Genomic DNA, 16,091 nt, shown 5'->3' on the forward strand with positions numbered 1-16,091 from the left:
GGACGTGGCTTGTAAAGAGACTGAGTCGGAACCTGTGTTTCACTCTGAGGGTGAGGCCTCCGACAAAACACAGTTCTCTCTGCAAAAAAAGACCTAATAGACACCAAATAAACACCAATAAACAACATAAAAGCATCCTATACAAATACATCCAAAGTACCCGCAGTGCACGCTGGGAGCTCCCCCTGAGTGTACTACAGCCCTCACAGTTTATAGTTCATTTCACTCCTTTAATTTTGTTCTTCATTGGAGTAATTAAGAACTTTAAGTTCTGAACTTTAACTAATAAATGGATCTGTGTGGACCGGGCCTTAGTTGTTCATTTCCCAAAAACACGAAGCTATGAGTTTTAACTGCAGCTTCAAAACCACATTAAAAGTGTCTTAGATTGTCCTCTATACAGTATGAAACGCACCCTCTGTGTGTGTGTGTGTGTGTGTGTCCCCTGCAGTGTTAATAGTGGTGCTGTGCAGTAGACAATGACGGCTCAGTTAGCTTAGCGGCGGTGGCTAATTCTCCTCAGTCTGTCTCTTCCTGCCCAGGCCTCACCTCCCACCAGCTTCTTTTGTTTCTCTCCTCTTTTTTCCACTTCTCCTTTGTCTTGGTATGCATCCATCCCTCTATCCCACCATCCTTTCATACTTCCATCCTCTTTTTCTCGTTCTGAGCTCAGAGCAGCCAAAGTGCAGTTTGTGAAGGATTTTTTTTTTGTAAAAGCCTTTGGAGTTAAAACTCCTCTCTGTTCACAACACACACTAACACACCACCACCACGTCAGTGTCACTGCAGGGCTGGGAATGATCCACCACCACATCACACCTGCTCTGTGGGGGTCCTGAGTGCTGAGGAACAGGGGGGGAAGGGGGGTGATGAAGTATGCAGAGCAACAGATGGACTACAGTCTGTAAGTGTAGAGGTACAGAGAAACTGGAGGGGACAGTGGAGCTGAGAGAGGGGACAGTGAGGGGACAGTGGAGCTGAGAGAGTGGACAGTGAGGGGACAGTGGAGCTGAGAGAGGGGACAGTGAGGGGACAGTGGAGCTGAGAGAGGGGACAGTGAGGGGACAGAGAGTGGACAGTGAGGGGACAGTGGAGCTGAGAGAGTGGACAGTGAGGGGACAGTGGAGCTGAGAGAGGGGACAGTGAGGGGACAGTGGAGCTGAGAGAGGGGACAGTGAGGAGACAGTGGAGCTGAGAGAGGGGACAGTGAGGGGACAGTGGAGCTGAGAGAGTGGACAGTGAGGGGACAGTGGAGCTGAGAGAGTGGACAGTGAGGGGACAGTGAGGGGACAGAGAGTAGACAGTGAGGGGACAGTGGAGCTGAGAGAGGGGACAGTGAGGGGACAGTGAGGGGACAGTGAGGGGACAGTGAGGGGACAGTGGAGCTGAGAGAGTGGACAGTGAGGGGACAGTGAGGGGACAGTGAGGGGACAGTGGAGCTGAGAGAGGGGACAGTGGAGCGGACAGTGAGGGGACAGTGAGGGGACAGTGGAGCTGAGAGAGGGGACAGTGAGGGGACAGTGAGGGGACAGTGAGGGGACAGTGGAGCTGAGAGAGGGGACAGTGGAGCGGACAGTGAGGGGACAGTGAGGGGACAGTGAGTGTAGAAACAACATCCTCACATTAAAAGCTCAGCGATGTTGTGGCAGAAGATCTACTCCTCGTTCCTGAGTTTGTTCTGAATCTACTCAACTTCTCTGGGCTTTTTGTGTGAAACTGGGTCTAACTCAGATCCAGCGCGGACTGATGGACTGTCCTGGGCTTTGGCTCGGACCCAGCGCTGCTCTGGGGGCAGTGTGGACCGCAGCGATGTCGAAATAAAAGAACAGATTTCTTTCAGCCGAACACAATGCAGCGTTTAGACATGATCTAAGCCTTACTCTCTCTCTCTCTCTCTCTCTCTCTCTCTCTCTCTCACTCTCTCTCTCTCTCTATCGCAGCCAAACGCTGCAGATCTGTGCGTGCCGTAGGAATTCTTTCTGGCCGTCCAGCTCTCCCCACTGACCAGCAGCAGAGACACAGAAACAGGATTATGGAGAAAATCACATAACCAGTTAATTGAAGAACAATACCTTTATTCAGAGGGTTTCTGGACGTGAATCTGACGCTGAAACGCTGCACAAACATCAGCAGATTTCACACAGTGGAGTGGGATTTGATGGAAAATTGCTCTTTGTTTAGTTTAGATGGAGTTTATTTGAGAAACCCTACGTTTGTAGTGGAGTGTTTCATTATTGACATTAACTCTGTAGAGTTCAGTACAGAGAGAGATTTACTGTGAATGACACCCAACATCCACCTTCCTTCAGGAGAAATACAGATCACCACCGTTTATCAAACTGATTAATAAGAGGAGAGAGAGAGAGAGAGAGAGAGGGAGAGACAGAGAGAGAGAGAGACAGAGAGAAAGTGAGTGAGAGAGAGAGAGAATGAGAGAGAAAGAGAGTGAGTGAACGAGTGAGAGAGTGAGAGAGAGTGAGTGAACGAGAGAGAGTGAGAGAGGGAGAGAGAGAGAGAGTGAGAGAGGGAGAGGGAGAGAGAGAGAGAGAGAGAGAGTGAGAGAGGGAGAGAGAGAAAGAGAGGGAGAGAGAGAGAGAGAGAGAGAGTGAGAGAGGGAGAGAGAGAGAGAGACAGAGAGAGAAAGATACTTTAATGATCCAGAAGGGAATTTAGTATTAGGATATACAATATTCATATTAATGTGAGAGTGTGTGTCGCCCTGTGAAGGACTGGCGCCCCCTGCAGGGTGTGTTCACACCTTGTGCCCTGAACTGAATAAGGGTTACAGACAATGAATGAATGAATGAATGTGCACATTAAAGTATAAACAAAGAAAGAAAAGTTACACAGGAAACAGAGTTAAAGAAAATACAGGAAATAATAAAAAATAATCACCAAAAAACAAAGCAAAACCGACCCTGGTGTCGCACTAAAAACTGTCCAGAAAAGAACCTAAAACTGAAGCCGTGTGGAGAGTGAAGAGTTTATTGGGCGCTGCGTTGGTTCTGAGCTCCATCAGGAAAAAGCTGCAGAAGACTGTGATGGGTTTGTTCTGTTCTTGATTTCATTAAACACTACACAACAACGCTTTAAAACAAGATTTATCTTTGCTCCTGGGCTTCTCCCACAGCGTCAGGGTGTTACTCACTTTTACAGCACTGTCCTGAAATCAAGGGGGAGGGAGAAGTGGTGTCCTTAGCTCCTCCAACAGTGACATAGTGCAGTTTCTGCGGTGCTGCTGCTGGAGTGGCAATGAGCACCAGATTTTAAAGCTGTAATCTTTCGGTGTAAACTGTGTTGCTTTAAAAGTAACCTGTACATAATATTTTTAAATCACAACATTGTAGAAAGTGAGCGTTAATATGCAGATGACTCGAGCTCCGTGGAGATGAGGTGGTCACATGTGGTTCATCCAGAGGTGTCCAGACCTTTTCCTCGAACTGAATTCGGAGAATTGCCTGAGTCCCAGAGGACGGCAAGGGGTTAATTGAAAAGTGGTGGCAGTTTATGATGTGTGTGTGTGTGTGTGTGTGTGTGTGTATTGTAGGCATTCCTGCTCTCTCTCCAGGGAGTCTGTGTGTGTGTGTGTGTGTGTGTGTGTGTGTGTTCCCAGACACCGAGGGTCAAATACAGTTGTTTAATTTAACTTTCCCACTGCCGAGCGCTGTCCGTCCACAAAGAGCCCGACTGTGGTCTCAGTAAAGATTCATGAGCAGAGCTTCACCTCGGAGTTCTGCACAAGCTCGGATGGGTCACGGCGTTCCCAGAATTCCCGGAGGTGAATGGAAGCTCTATTGGTGGTGTGTTAATTACAGCAGAGAGACGTCAATTTACAGATGATTGATCGATCGATCGAAGACCTTTCGCATTCTGGAGGTCGACTGACGGAGCCCGGTTAGAGCTCGTCGAGGCCAGAGCTCCGGCTTAATGCCGTTTGGACAAAACCAGGACCACGGAGGAGAGTTTATAAATAAACTATAAGCACTAATGACAACACACAGTAAATACATCATACACCTGCAGTGTTTTCTTTGCCGTAGTAACAGCTTCTACTGTACAGATTTTGAAACATTGCTGTGAGGATCTGATGGCGTTCAGGCCTATAAACATCAATGAAAACATGGCTTGATGTTGGATGATTGCTCCTTGTCCAGAGGACACAGTTCCAGAGCTCCCCAATGCTCGATGGCCGTGTTGACCTCAGGCTCATGTGCAGCTGCTCCGGAACATTCCAGTTCGTTTGAGTCGATTGACAAAGTGGAGTTTGGACTGAGATATTTTTACAAACATTCTCCAAGATCTTTCTCTGGTGTCTGCAGCCTTTTCCAGCGGCTGTAGTTTACCACATTGTTTCAGCCGGGTGTGTTTGTGTTTAAGCTCCTTCTTCACAGTCCACACACACTACGCGTCCTGCCGCCGTGACTGGTCGGTTCGGACATCAGTCAAACGTCCACTTTCTGCGGAAGCAGGCGTCTCTTGGCCGTGTTGACAGACTCTTTAAAGGCTTGTGAGGCTGGCGTACAGGTGGGAGCCCTGTTGTGTCTCCAGCAGCTGATTTGGTGGCTTGTTTGGGCTGATGCCTGCGCTGGGTCTCCAGGTGAGAGTGTCTCTGTGTATTTCTGACGGCTCCTGGCGGCCGGGGTCTTTGAGGAGCTTTCTGCTGTGATTCTGTCTGATGATAAGTGAAGCCACCGCTGGGCTCTGGGGAAAATGAGCGCCATTACCCGCACAAAAACACTGTCATTTGGGTAAAGAATGAGCGGCGTCTCGGTTCAGCCGGGGCCTCGATGCTGAGCTTGATATCACAAAAGAGGGGGCCAAGGGGACACTGCAATTTACCTGCCGCAGCTCTGAGGAGCAAGCCCACCTCGGAGTAATCAGCAGGCCAGGAGCTTCTCACACAGAACCGGATGCTTCGGGCCAAGACTTTAGCTTGTTACAGACTTCTGCAGCATCACAACTTACACCCGCTGCTCACAGAACAGGAGTTAGACTGGTTTTATTGCCTCAAAACGAGCAGTTAGGCAAGAGAAAAGCACTTACTGTCAATCCTCTATTCATCACGGTTTATTAATGTGTTCATAAAGTGTTATTAGGCATTGATCATCCTTTACAACAGCTGACGTAGACTCTGTAATTGTTTTAATGAAGACAAATTATGAAACAAATTCAGTGCATACTCACATTAATGTGTGAATCTGGAGGCCACCAACCCACACACTGTGAAACAAGACCCCAGTCAGTGTTCTGTGCGCTGCCTGAGTCAGAAACACAGGATAAAACGAATCGTTCTGATTCTGCTCCGCTTCTGACGTCAAGTGCAGAGACTTTACAATGGCCCCGCCCCCTCGTCTGAGTCTGTCCAATCACAGAGCTGGACCCACGTTTATGTGAGAGCGCAAAGACGAGGTTAAACTCAGTGAAACAGACAGAAATAAGAGCACTGAGTAAAAACGGAGAAGAAAGAGAACAGAGTGAAAACGGCTAAAAACCAGAGCTTCTGCTCCTCGCTCCTCACTGCTGTGCGCTCGGGGTCGGGGTGAACAGCGAGCGGCTCATTATCATTTAAAGGAACAGGTGCTGAAAGCGGGCGTTCTGAACAGGGGCTGTTTACACAGGGGGAGAACACTGCTGTGGGGCTCGTGGGGTTTGGACCAAAGCAGGTCACCGACGTTTCATTAAGAAACAGAACTGTGTTCCACTGTGGAGAAGAGGGGGGTTGATTTACAGAAGTAAAGACCGGATGCACAAATAAAGAGGTTTCCTGGGTTACAGAGGACACAGAAACACCAGTGAGATCATGAGAGTTACATAAGGTGTGTTCCTCAGAGATCACGGTGGTCCACCTACTGGGATTTATATAAGATCCGAGGGTTTTTTTTGCTGAAGAATAAGAGTAAATCCATCTGTGTCTCTGGTTCCCTCCTGAAAGTACTGTAGCGTGGCTCAGATACAAAAAAAAAAAAAAAACCCCGGCGTAATCTAGAAATCCTACAGTAAAGTGAACTCCTGCCTCATTTTCCCGAGCCTCAGATGCGTGTCCGTCGCCTGGGAAGTGTCAAATTTTCAGCCCATTTCCTCCCGTACGGAAAGAAAAGTGAATTAATTGGAGCACGCTGCTAATTGACGGCGTGTGGATGGGCTCATTACGGCTGGCTGCGAGAGGCAGGAAGTGCTTGTGAGATCCTCCACTCTTCGTTTTGTGGCGAGGCGAAGGGCCGCGGGTTTCAGCTGAATCCAAATCAGCCGCATCTGTCATCTTCAGGGTTAAAGGACGCAGATGGCCGCGGCGCTGGCGCTCTCCCAAAGCCTCGCAGATGCCAGGCCCGCCGTGAAGAGGGAAAGTTCTCGTCTCGTTCTCGTCTCGTCTCGTCTCGTCTCAGGTCTCCCTGACACCAGATGTTCCCCCGACCGTCGCTGAGTGACATCTTGTGTTGTGTGCAATCTTGCTTTTTTAATCACTCTCATTTATCCAAATGGGGTGCCAATAGAAGCTGTGAATAGGAAATTAGCCGTCCCTGCTCCGCGCCGCAGCCTCCGGCGAAATCATTTTGAGGCCTTGACACCGCGAGCATGAGCATGGCGCGCTATCGTTCGGATCAGCGCTGACGATTTAGACACTAATCTCCCGGCGCTGAGGCCTGGGCCGCGGTGTGGACTTCAGAGGGGAGACTCATCATCGCTCCGTTCTGAAACGGGAAGGAGAGAGGAGGAGGAGGAGGAGGAGGAGGCGGTGAACTCTGTCCCTCCGTCCCTCCGTCCCTCCGTCCCCAGGCCTCAGTAGAGGGTATATACCTGCTGCTGTAAATATGAGCCTGGTATATTTTCATTGAAATCTGAAAGCGTATTAGTGTTATCCCTTCCCCTCAGGCAACTGCCCCTTTACTCCTCCGATCCCCAGCCCTGATAACGCTAAGTGGAATTTGCCTCTCATATATCGCCGCTAAAGTGGCTCCGACCCGCTTACGCATATGAATATGTAAATTCCCTCGTGCGGAAGGAGGCCTCCGTTTTACAGAGAGAATAACTAATCCGCCGCCGAGATCTGTTTCATATTTTCGGGGGCCTCTGCGTCTGTTTTCCTTCTCGGGCTCAAAAATCTGAATGTGACCAAATTACATTTCCTCTCTCTGAAATCTCCAGCGCAAATTAAAGCGCCCTGCTCTCAGATCTGTGCCCCCTGCCCCCCACCGGACCCCACTTCTTCCAAACACAGCCCCCCACTCACAGCTTTTAAATCCAATTCACACACACAATCATAAACACTTGGAGCCGAGTGGCGGATCAGTCCCCACTTCCTGTTCGGTGTTAATTGCGTCCTAATATCGCACCTGATTCGGCTTCCGCGCGGTTTTTGTTTGTTTGTTTATTTGTCTGTTTGTCTGGTGGGTGTTTTTCATGTTTGTCCTCCCCTTTTACGCCGCTATCGTTTGTATCTTCTTCGTCCGCTCTTGTTTTGCTCGTCCCGCGATTGAAAACGTCTCGTAAATCCGCCGCAAAAAACATCGCCGCCGCAGTTCGGGAGATGAATCGGCGTCCGCCGCGCATTGTTGTCCTTAACGTTTATTTAATTACGTCCATTGTTCCCCCCCCAGACATTAGGTCTGTTCAATTAAGCTGCGTTTTTTTGAAGTTTGACGGCTTTGAGCCGGGAGCGAGATCGTCGCAGGATCTCCACGCCGCCTCGCGTCATATTTATAAAAACATTTATAAGGTTTATAATATTTATTAAACGCCGCCTTTGCTGTTTGGCAGATAATTTCCGAGGCGCCGCGGCAAATGATCAAAATTTAATTAGCAATATAAATGCCAGGAGGAGCACATTATGTGCAATTGTCTTGCTATCTTTCCAGAAATGAGTCTTTTAAAATGAATTTGCTGTATTAATCATCTTAAAAATATTTTTGATCACTGAATTAATAGTTTTCCATCCTGTTTTTTAGGTATTCATTGACATAGGTGATTGCTTCTTAATTACTACAGCGGCCTCGTCCCATTCTCTTTTATTAATTCGTGTTTTCTGGCGCAGTCCCAGAAGGCAGCCTTGCCCTATATCTCCTAATTACTTCTGTAATTGAATTTGCTCAGTGTTTCTGCGCTAGTTTCTGTTTGTTCGGGGGTTTATTGTGTCTTTGTGTGTCACTCTCTCTCTCTCTCTCTCTGTGCTCAGAGCAAGCCTCGGCCACCCGTCTCTCATTAATTTTCCAGAGCCTGCCTCCGTTTTTTTTTTTTAAGTATTTATTTAATAATTTATTTAATAATTTTTTTGCATTACCTGCAGTGGCTCTCGAGCCCAAGTCGAGGAAATTAATTAATTACCAAACGCTGAAACAATTACCCTCACGCTCTCGTTTACTCCGGCTTCCCACAATTCCACAGGAGTGCCTTTCGAGTGCTGTTGCAGATATGAGCTTTTAACGCGTGTGGAGGGACATTTAGCGTGTGTTTGTGTTTGTCGGAGGTTGTGTGTTGGCAATTGAGCAGTCTGTGAGCGTAGCATGTAGCATAAAACAAAAATTCAGAATAAAAGTCTTTGTGCAGCACAAACCGTTGTTGTGCTAATGTTAGCCACAAGCTAATATGTCTTTCCCAGTCTAACACGCTAGCCATCAGCTAGCAAGATTGCTAATCATGATTCAGCACTGAACACTGAGCTTCTATCTGAGCTTCTGTCTTTTATCTGTCTGAGTTTAAAGAGAGAAGGAACACTCTGTATTATTGATCTCAATGGAACCGAACGTCTCAGCGTTTAGTCTTATCTGTTCTGACAGTTGTCAGAGTTATGAGATGAGTTATGAGACGAGTTATGATGCTATGGCCTGAGGGAAATGTGAGTGTGTGTGTGTGTGTGTGTATACAACTGGAGCTCTCCTATCACTGTGCAAAAGAAGCATGAGGCTTTCTTTGTAGTTGGATGGAGACCTGAGCTGGGGCTGATTCAGAGCACACTTCAGGACGAGCTCATTACTGATTCGTTGATTTGCTGTTTGCTGTATTTCATCAACTAAAGCAATATAAACACACACTTTCCCATCAGTTTCACACACTCAAGAGCTCTGAGGCCTCACAGATTTATCGGAGAAGAGAAGATTATGAGGCGAAATGGCCACATTGTTACATTAACGTTTAGAGTTTGAATAATATTCCTGTTATTTTCAGGTTCTTAAACTTGTGGTTATCTTCAGCAGCTCATTGCTGCAGGTGTTTCAATGAAGAGATGTGGATTCTCCATCACTGAGCACAGCTTTTATCGTTATTGTTATTGTTTGATCAGAAAAACACAGCAAACCGAGGTGTGACAGTTTCCTGTTAATTTTTTTGGCTTTATACTGAATATTTCATATAATCAATAACAGCACTGCTCTATGTATCAAATAAACAGCAGCATTGTTTAAAGCATTAACAGCGAATAAAGAATGGTCTTTGTGTTTTATAAACATTTAGACTGAAGCGTTTAACCCTTTAGTGTCAGTGTAAGGTGGAGTGGTGCCGTTGGTGTCTGAGTTGTGATTTTCCACCTCGTCCCGAGCTGCTCGTGTTTGCTGTCAGCGTGAAGCGCGTGAGCGACGGGAGTGAGCTGTAAACAAGGCCGTTTGCACTGAGGGATATAATTTAATCCGTGTGAAAGGAGATGATTTGAGATATATCTGGCGCCCCCCTTTTCTCTCTCTCTCTCTCTCTCTCTCTCTCTCCTCGAGACGCTTGAAAGCTCGAGTATAAAAGTCACTCAAGTCGGCGTCTCCTAATTCTGGGGATTTAATGGAGTAATTGAATGTCTTGCGTAATGCTTGGGAGGCTGTGTGTGTATCAGTGTGTGTGTGTGTGTGTGTGTGTGTGTGTGTGTGTCTCAGGGTGGGATGGAGCTTCTGAAGTCCTCCTGCCTGCTTGAGTGGACCTTCTCTCGGGCTTTATCAGCGCCAGCTGACCCGATAGACCTGAAGGACTCATTGTGTTTGTGTCAAAGGCCATTATCCGACCGCATCAGTGTCCAATTCCTCCTTGGGTTTGACAGCAAGTGTGTGTGTGTGTGTGTGTGTGTGTGTGTGTGTGTGTGTGTATCTTTGAGAAAAAAAAAGGGAAAAAACTTTCCCCCCATTGATTTATTTTTGCTTTTCGCCTCTTGCTTTTCAGCTTCTCCTATCTATCTCCAGCCCTCCCCCTCCCCGTCTCCACCACTTCTCCTTTTGTCTCCTTATCGTAGCTTCAGGTTATTATGTGCAAAGTATTGACAAGGCCAGCAGGCCCATGGTCGATGGAAAGCTAATGCATCCGTAATCCCGCTTTTGTCACTCGCAGGAATGTTGTGCGATGAGAGAGAGAGAGAGAGAGGGAGAGAGAGAGAGAGGGAGAGAGAAGTGCAAAGCTGTTGATCCAGGTTGGTTTATCTTTTTCTTCCCCCCTTTTTTTATTTGTGGGCAAAAAGGCCCCCCATCCATCAATCAAAGCGGCGAGGAATGAATGAATGACACGGCGACTGGGCTGAGGAAATTTGATAACGGCAGCATTGTCACATTTCTCCTCTCTCTCTCTCTCACTCTCTCTCTTTCTCTCTCTCTCTCTCCCTCTCTCTCCCTCTCTCTCCGATAAGAAATACATTCGACTGCTGTAGATAAGCTCGACGGGGCTAAAGCCTCTCCCAGAGCCGGGGTGACACACATGCCATAAGAGGAGGTCTCTCTTTTCTTCCTCTTCTTTCGCTTCTTATTATTTTTCTCGCCCTCCGAGCGCTCAGGGGTGTAAATGATAGGTTTGGCAAACAGCACAAACAGTCACATACACACACACACACACACACGTACACACACACACACATTCAAAAGCAATGCTGCATACAGGAGTGGGATTATTTAATAAGATAGCAGCGATGCCTCTCTGGGTTTGTGCCGGAGGAGTGTAAATCCCTGTCCTCTAATGGGTTTAGACCCGTGTCCACACTCGGGGACATTGTGCGGACGAGTGTCATCCGTCCTTCTCGGGGTTATGTTTGTGTTTGTGTTTATCTCTCGACATCTGAAGAGTTTTGATTCGTTTAAGACGCTGAACGTCAGGTTTTTATTCGCTGCGACGACGCCAGATGACGGCAGATTTCATATTCTGTAAGAACTGGAGTCTATAACACTCTATAAACACTTTATAACAGAATACGTTGTAACACAGTGTGGATACCAAATTCCCGACACTGTGCTCTGCTAAAACACAAGGCTTCATTTGTAACTACACTAACTCATTTTAAACAGCTTATTAATGTATAATAACTCATTAACTAATACATAATAACACATTAACCAAAGGTTATTATGACAATATTATTGAAATATCTCATTACAAATGTGTAATTATTTATTAACAAATAAATAATAAATGTTAATTGTTAAATAACCATTTAACAATGGATAATAACTTGTTTTATACAATAACATATTAACTAATGTATAATTACTCTTTAACTATTGTATTATAACATTGATTTTCATAAATATTTCGTAATTTCGAAATGAATCACAATTTTACCCTTAAAGTCTAACAGGAAGTGAGTTGTTACTATTCTCCAAACACACCACGCATTAAAACCGGCGACAGCAGCTTTGATGTTGTGATGTCACAGAGCCCCTGGTCGAGATGAAGCTCTTACGGAAGGGGAATGAATGAGCACATGAAGGAATGAATGGATGAATAAATGCTATAATGTTATTCAGAGTCCGTCCAGTCGTGGGAAGTGCATTAACTAACGTCCTCAGTGTGTTTGTTGGGAGTCGTATAGAAAATAAAAGTGACATTAAGTAGCACACGGTACAGAGAGAGAGAGAGAGAAAGAGGGAGAGAGAGAGAGAGAGAGAGAGAGAGAGAGAACATGTAAACATTTTTTTTTCGAACCAAAAGCTCAGAGACGTATTCCATCAGAAAGAGAGCGGCTGACCTCCCCCTGTCTTCAGAAGTGACCTATAAAGAGATTTTCAGAGCAAAAGCTAAAGAAAGACGTGAAATTACCAGAGGGCAGGAGAATGGGCCTCATTGTGACCCGTACATTAACACAGCGTATGATTAAGTAAGTTTTCTCCTCTTTTCTGTGCACTCGTAATGACTAGAGGCTAAAAAGTCAGAAGGAAAAAAAATCAATGCAAGAGTGCTGAGATTAGCCGGAGAAATTACTCTCGCGCGGCTGCTCCATTGTACAGTAACGCCGTCTGTGTACTTAGGGCCCACGCCGCAAGATGGAGCTGACAAATGGCGCATGGACTCCGAGATCACTTTTATTGATTTTGCTGTGGATTGGGGTGTGTTTTTCTCTCTTTTTGGGACGGGTGTGTGTGTGTGATTGTGTGTGTGTGTGTGTGTGTGTTGGGACAGAGGCTTGAAATGCCTCTGCTGTGATTCTGGGTCACAGACGTCCAGCTGCTATTGTTCCTTTTCTCTCATCTCTCGTCTCGTCTCATCTCGTCTCGTCTCATCTCAGGATCATCTCGCCTGAAAGGATTTTCTCCTCTGTTTGATCTCAGACTTCAAAAGTTTCAAAATGTTCTGAATATTAATTTATTCTCTCTTTTATTGATCATTTCTGTGGGAAAAAAAAAAAACAATATGGCATCACTTTAGTGAAGGGCAGAGTTTATGAAGCGACACGACCCCTGAAAGAGGCCTTTAATAACACTCTGGGACTCTTTTAGCCTGTTTCCACTAAAAGATCTCTGGTTCTTTAACTGGTTCTATTCGGTTTTATAAGAACCTTGGTGCTTTTCAGAGACCCACCTGCATTTACACCAGCTTTAGTGGAAAGCGAGGATACGTCACAGAACACGTCACCAGCAGGGGGCGCTGCACAGAGGCAGTAAACAGAAGAGAGAAGGTGGCGGCGCATGTAGACGACCTGCGAGTGTTTGTGCTGTTGTTACAGACGTTTGCTTTTTGGATGGCGATCATCTTTTGGCGCTGAGACGTAGGAGACTACACAGTGCGCTCCTCCTGGGTGCCGCCATCGCTCCTTGCTCCTGTAACTAGCCACGCCCACAGACGTCCTCACGGTTTGTGCTGAAAAACCTACTGTTCTTTGGTTCCGGCTGCGAATAAACTTTTCGGTTCCGGAACCTGTTTTTGTTGGTGGAAAAGTGCAGAACGGTTCACAGTTAGCTTCCTGAACCAGAACAGAACCTGACCCACGGAGGTGAAGAAGAGCTATCTGTAAACAAACTGAAACTGAAACTGCTTTATTGATGAGTTCACATATACATTTATAACATCACAGTCTCAGAGCATTGGCTGAAATACACTTACACACAGATAAGTTATGATTGGTGGTGATTTTACAAAGAATACAGGTGAGATCTGGTCCACTGGGGGGCACTGTTTCATTAAAACACACAGACTGACTGCAGCTGAAGAAGAATCACAGAAACAGAGCTGTAACCTGCGAGCGTGAGAAGATTACTGTAACTGCCTTGGTATTTTGGAGCCTAGGGTTTGAGGAAAGGTTGGGGTTAGAATTAACATTAGGTTCAGGGTTGAGATTAGGATTAGGATTAGAGTTAGAGTTAGTGTTAGGTGATTTATCTCTGGGAAATTATACGTTTTTTATTTTTCCTGTTTCATATATCTATTTGTTTTATAATAATTTAAGATATGTAATATATTATAATAATTTTAGTTTTTTTCCTCTTTTTTTAAATCATGTTTTTTTTTTGCAGTTCCACTGTTTACTCTCATATTTGATCATTTTTGTTTTAATGAATTTCAGTTTGAGCTAAAGTCATACGGGATTTTTAATGTCATTATTTAATGATTATTTTAGCTTTATGGCTATGGTGGGGATTAGTGTTAGGGTTAGATTGATGGGGCTGGTGATGGTGATGGTGCTGGTGATGGTGCTGGTGATGGTGATGGTGATGGTGCTGGTGCTGTTGATGGTGATGGTGCTGGTGATGGTGATGTGATGGTGATGGTGATGGTGATGGTGCTGGTGCTGGTGCTGGTGATGGTGATGGTGCTGGTGATGTGATGGTGATGGTGATGGTGATGGTGCTGGTGATGGTGATGGTGCTGGTGATGGTGATGTGATGGTGCTGGTGCTGTTGATGGTGATGGTGCTGGTGATGGTGATGTGATGGTGATGGTGCTGGTGCTGGTGCTGGTGCTGGTGATGGTGATGGTGCTGGTGATGTGATGGTGATGGTGATGGTGCTGGTGCTGGTGCTGGTGATGGTGATGGTGCTGGTGATGGTGATGGTGCTGGTTATGGTGATGGTGCTGGTGATGGTGATGGTGATGGTGATGGTGCTGGTGATGGTGATGGTGCTGGTGATGGTGCTGGTGATGGTGATGGTGCTGGTGCTGGTGATGCTGATGGTGATGGTGATGGTGCTGGTGCTGGTGATGGTGATGCTGATGGTTATTGTGATGGTGATGGTGATGGTGCTGGTGCTGGTGATGCTGATGGTGATGCTGATGGTTATTGTGATGGTGATGGTGATGGTGATGCTGATGGTGATGCTGATGGTGATTGTGATGGTGCTGGTGATGGTGTTGGTGATGGTGATGCTGATGGTGATTGTGATGGTGGTGGTGATGGTGATGCTCATGGTGATTGTGATGGTGCTGGTGATGGTGATGGTGATGGTGCTGGTGATGGTGATGGTGATGGTGCTGGTGCTGGTGATGGTGATGGTGATTGTGATGGTGGTGGTGATGGTGATGCTCATGGTGATTGTGATGGTGATGGTGATGGTGATGGTGATGGTGATGCTGATGGTGATGCTGATGGTGATTGTGATGGTGCTGGTGATGGTGTTGGTGATGGTGATGCTGATGGTGATTGTGATGGTGGTGGTGATGGTGATGCTCATGGTGATTGTGATGGTGCTGGTGATGGTGATGGTGGTGGTGATGGTGATGGTGCTGGTGATGGTGATGGTGGTGGTGATGGTGATGGTGATTGTGATGGTCAGCAGGTTTAAAGTGTCTGAGGTGCACATTTATAAACGACAACTCATCCACAGTGAGACCAGGCTGCAGGAGGTCGACCCTGACACTTTCTGTGACTGTGAATGTGTGGATCATTTAGAAATGTGTGATTGTCCTCTAAACTTAATCATTTCTAAAATTAGATGAACAACCAGAGCAAATGGTTAAAAGTCTACTTTAATACACAGCCACAACAGCGTGGACACATCCTGAGCTGGACATTGTGAGGAGTTCATCTCGCAACTCGAAGCAGAGCACGGTCACAGCGTGTGAACTGTAGACCCACAGTGCGCAGAGATCACAGAGAGAGTGTGTGGACACCGGGGGTTGGGGCGGGGGGTAGTGTCCTGAACCGTTCTACAGTTAACACGGTTTACAGCGTCTCAACATTTCAGAAACAAACAAAGTGTCAGGAACGAACCCCACTGTTCCTCCTTTAGCTCTTTGTGGAAGCTCAGAGTGTGTGTCGTCTCCTGAGAAGTGGTCGGGGTGGAGATGCTGTGTTTCTGCTGCTGTTTTATTAATGATCATCTCTCAGGAGATCAGATTAGATCAGATCGGATTAGATCAGAGCCGAGCAGCGGTGACAGCTCAGACCCTTCGGGTGATAAACGCTGGCAGACGCAGTCGATTAGCACCGAGCGCGGATCAGAGCTACAGCAGCGTTTACACCAGCAGATGTTAACAGTGGGAGGTGAAGAGCCTGAGGCTGTAACACACACACACACACACACACACACACACACACACGCGCGGCATATGGTTATACACACACACTCCAGGAAGCAGATGCTGCAAACTGTTGCATGCACTTGTCACACGTGTGTGTGTGTGTTTTATGACAGTGTGTCTCCCATGGTGACTGTGTTGACTGGGGGAATGTGTGTATTTTCCTTGGCTGCGTAACTCTCTTTTTGTTTCTCTCTCTCTCTCTCTCTCTCTCTCTCTCTCTCTCACACACACACACACACACACATAGGCCATTGCTGTCTCCAGTGAGTTCACGGCTGAGGTGTGACATTCTACAGCTACAGTTTAAACAGGAGCCTAAATGAAAACTGGATGGAGAAATGAAGGAAAATCACGGCGCGTCTGTAACTTGGACCCTCATTAAACTGTGTGTGTGTGTGTGTGTGTGT

The 16,091-nt window shown here is 46.6% G+C and overlaps 1 protein-coding gene across 1 annotated transcript; it reads right to left on the minus strand.

The window, feature by feature from the left end:
• Positions 1 to 12,886: 12,886 nt before the first annotated feature.
• LOC136684795 (uncharacterized) lies at positions 12,887 to 14,963 on the minus strand. Its single transcript, XM_066659255.1, has 2 exons — positions 14,174 to 14,963; positions 12,887 to 13,146 (listed from the first exon to the last, which is right to left on the minus strand). Exons 1-2 carry the CDS (start codon positions 14,961 to 14,963, stop codon positions 12,887 to 12,889), a joined length of 1,050 nt encoding a protein of 349 aa, XP_066515352.1.
• Between the last annotated feature and the right edge of the window lie 1,128 nt (positions 14,964 to 16,091).

Source organism: Hoplias malabaricus, unplaced genomic scaffold, assembly GCF_029633855.1.
Source record: "Hoplias malabaricus isolate fHopMal1 unplaced genomic scaffold, fHopMal1.hap1 scaffold_116, whole genome shotgun sequence".
NCBI classification, from domain to species: Eukaryota; Metazoa; Chordata; class Actinopteri; order Characiformes; family Erythrinidae; genus Hoplias; species Hoplias malabaricus.

Bases quoted from the DNA above. Each gene is read 5' to 3' on its own strand.
- LOC136684795 (XM_066659255.1), bottom strand. From the start codon at position 14,963: ATGTGCACCTCAGACACTTTAAACCTGCTGACCATCACAATCACCATC. The intron at 13,147-14,173 runs GCACCATCACCA...TCCGTGGGTCAG, and splicing joins CATCACCAGCACCAGCACCA to GTTCTGTTCTGGTTCAGGAA.